At 68.8% G+C, this 2,371-nt stretch overlaps 3 protein-coding genes across 3 annotated transcripts in view; 1 reads left to right on the top strand and 2 right to left on the bottom strand.

The window, feature by feature from the left end:
• Position 1: 1 nt before the first annotated feature.
• On the top strand, positions 2 to 945 carry OGG1 (8-oxoguanine DNA glycosylase; the record flags this gene model as incomplete). Its single annotated transcript, XM_019537006.1, has 3 exons — positions 2 to 166; positions 246 to 393; positions 465 to 945. Coding segments are annotated over 3 exons (564 nt in total), but the record flags the coding sequence as incomplete, so codon positions are not given.
• TADA3 (transcriptional adaptor 3) overlaps positions 36 to 2,371 on the bottom strand; it is an 11,413-nt gene continuing 9,077 nt past the window's right edge. Inside the window, exon 7 of the mRNA XM_019537005.1 lies at positions 36 to 63. The gene's annotated coding sequence lies outside the window, so the exon portion shown is untranslated. The remainder of the gene's footprint in view (positions 64 to 2,371) is intronic.
• CAMK1 (calcium/calmodulin dependent protein kinase I) overlaps positions 909 to 2,371 on the bottom strand; it is a gene marked incomplete at its 5' end in the record, with an annotated part of 7,088 nt that continues 5,625 nt past the window's right edge. The window contains 2 exons of the mRNA XM_019536784.1: positions 909 to 1,510; positions 1,597 to 1,729. Of these exons, the coding sequence (XP_019392329.1) occupies positions 1,446 to 1,510; positions 1,597 to 1,729 (198 nt within the window). The remainder of the gene's footprint in view (positions 1,511 to 1,596; positions 1,730 to 2,371) is intronic.

Genomic DNA, 2,371 nt, shown 5'->3' with positions numbered 1-2,371 from the left:
GGCCCGGCTGCGGGAGCTCGGCTTCGGGTACCGGGCGCGGTTCGTGAGCGGGGCGGCGCAGGCGGTGCTGCGGGACCTGGGTGCTGAGGGGCTGGAGCGGCTGCGCAGCGTGCCCTACGCGGAGGCCCAGCGGGTGCTGTGCTCCTTGCCCGGCGTGGGCGCCAAGGTGAGTGCGAGGCCCGGCGGGCACCTGCCCTGCCCCGTGCGCCGAGCCGATGGTGACCTGTGTGTCCCGGCGCGGGCAGGTGGCCGACTGCGTGTGCCTCATGGCGCTGGACAAGCCCGAAGCCGTGCCCGTGGACACCCACGTGTGGCAGGTGGCGCGGCAGCGTTACGGGCTGGAGCTGGGCACGGCCGCAAGGAGCCTGACGCCACGGGTGTACCGGGAGACGGGTGAGTGGCAGTGGCTCGGGCCACGGCACACCAGGGCCCCAGCTCCCTGCTCACCCGGCTTCTCTCCACAGGGGACTTCTTCCGGCGGCTCTGGGGCCCCCGCGCAGGCTGGGCACAGGCGGTGAGTGCTGGGGGCCCCTGCCCTGCGCAGGGTGTCGCGTTGGTGCCACTCTCACCCCTTCTCTCCCCAGGTCCTGTTCTGTGCCGAGGTGACGCGGCCGCAGGGGGCCCCGTGTGCCAGCGCCAGGCCCAAGCGGGGCCGAGCCTGTCGCAGCCGCAGCCGCCTGGGCCCCTCCTAGACGCTGCGGCCGAGGCAGGGTGAGGGCAGCTGGAGCAGGGCAGGAGGTGCTGTGTGCTGAAGCCCCATTCCCCACGGCCAGGGCCGCATGCTGCCCCGCCCCTGCCCCAGCCCATGCAGGGCCCTGCTGGCAGGAAGCTTGCCGCACAGGGGCTGGGGCTCTGCGGGGACCCTGCCCCTGCGCCCCCCGCCCCATCACAGCACAGACAAGTCCTTTGTCTCTTTTCTTTAATACAAGCAACAAAATAGAAACAGCCATTCGAAAACGTGTCTGGACATGCGGGGGCAGTGGCAGTGGGGCGGGTGGCGCCGACAGCGCAGCCCGGGGTGCGGGCCCCCTCCCCGGGAGCTGGAGCAGCAGGGGCTGTGCAGAGTGGTGGGGTGCTCAGGCCCCTGGCTCGGGGCAGGCACGTGGGCTGGGGGACCCAGCGCCCCCTGTGGCAGAGCCGATCCCAGCTCACTGTGGCCCCTCCAGGGGCACCAGGTTCAAGGCAGAGCAGGGCCTGGGTCCCCCTCTGCAGGGGCCCTGGGCAGGGGTTAGGGCTGCCAGGCTCCGTGCTGCAGCCCCCTGGCATCTCCCTGCTGCTCTCCACTCCCCACCCTGGCGGCGAAGGGCTCGGGGCAGGCCCAGGCCTTGAGTTGCCCCAGCCCGCCAGCCAGGCACGCAGAGTCCTGCCCCATCCCCGAGCGGCTCAGCCCGTGACCTGGCAAGAACAGTGGGGGCAAGGCCGGGCCCTGCGCACTGCGGGGGGCGTCAGTCTGGGGGCAGCTGCAGGCAGTCATTCCCTGGCGACCGGTCACAGCTGCTGGAGTCAGAGCCTGGCAGAGAAAGGCAGCATCAGGCCGAGCCATGGCCCCTGCTGGGGACAGGATGGGTGCAGGGTGCAGTTCAGGGCAGCACTTACCATCGCTGGGGCCTGGCATGAGCTGATCGCTGCGGCAGGGGCTGGTCGGCGTCGTGGGCCCTGGCAACTCCTGGCTTGTCCCGAGCTGCAGCTTCCGCATGTGCCGCACCACCGCCGTGGCATTGAAGGCTTGCTGGGGCGGGCACGGCATCAGCATCACTGAGGAGACCGGTGACCCCTACGCCTATCCCCAGCACCCCCGCACTGCCCCGCTGCCCACAGCCCTCTGCTGCCCCACGCCCCCTGCAGCTGCCCCTGCGTAGTGCTACCCCCATGGCATATGGCTCCCCTGTGAGGAGAGCTGTTTCCCCAAGGGCAGTGCTTCACTGCATGCAGTGCCCCTGTGGCTGCCCCACAGCACATGGCAACCCTGGCAGACCCTGCAGCTGCCCAGGGACCAGTGGTGCCTCCTGCCGCTGCTTCTGCCCAATCTGCCCCTGCCCCCCACAAACAGGCAGCAGCCCCTGGCAAGTAAAAATCAAGGAATGTAGACAACATCAGTACCCCCCCAACCCCAACTGAACTCCCCTGTGTCAGGGTGTGGGGGGCGGTGTTAACAGCCATCCTCACACCCCCCCAAACACAGGGCTGAACCTCAAGCACAGGGCAGCGCATCCCCCCCAAATTATAGGGCCAAACAGCCCCCCCCCCCCAAAAAACAGATACACACACAGAGCTCTAAAAATGCAGGGCAGACCCCCCCCCCGCCAATTAGCACCTAGGAATATAGAGCAAAACAACAAACCTGAAATCCCCAAACACAGGGCAAAATAGC

Source organism: Crocodylus porosus, unplaced genomic scaffold (assembly GCF_001723895.1).
Source record: "Crocodylus porosus isolate Cpor-Errol unplaced genomic scaffold, CroPor_comp1, whole genome shotgun sequence".
Lineage (NCBI taxonomy): Eukaryota > Metazoa > Chordata > Crocodylia > Crocodylidae > Crocodylus > Crocodylus porosus.
Note: the sequence above shows the minus strand (reverse complement) of the source record. Positions and strands in the feature narration are given on the sequence as shown.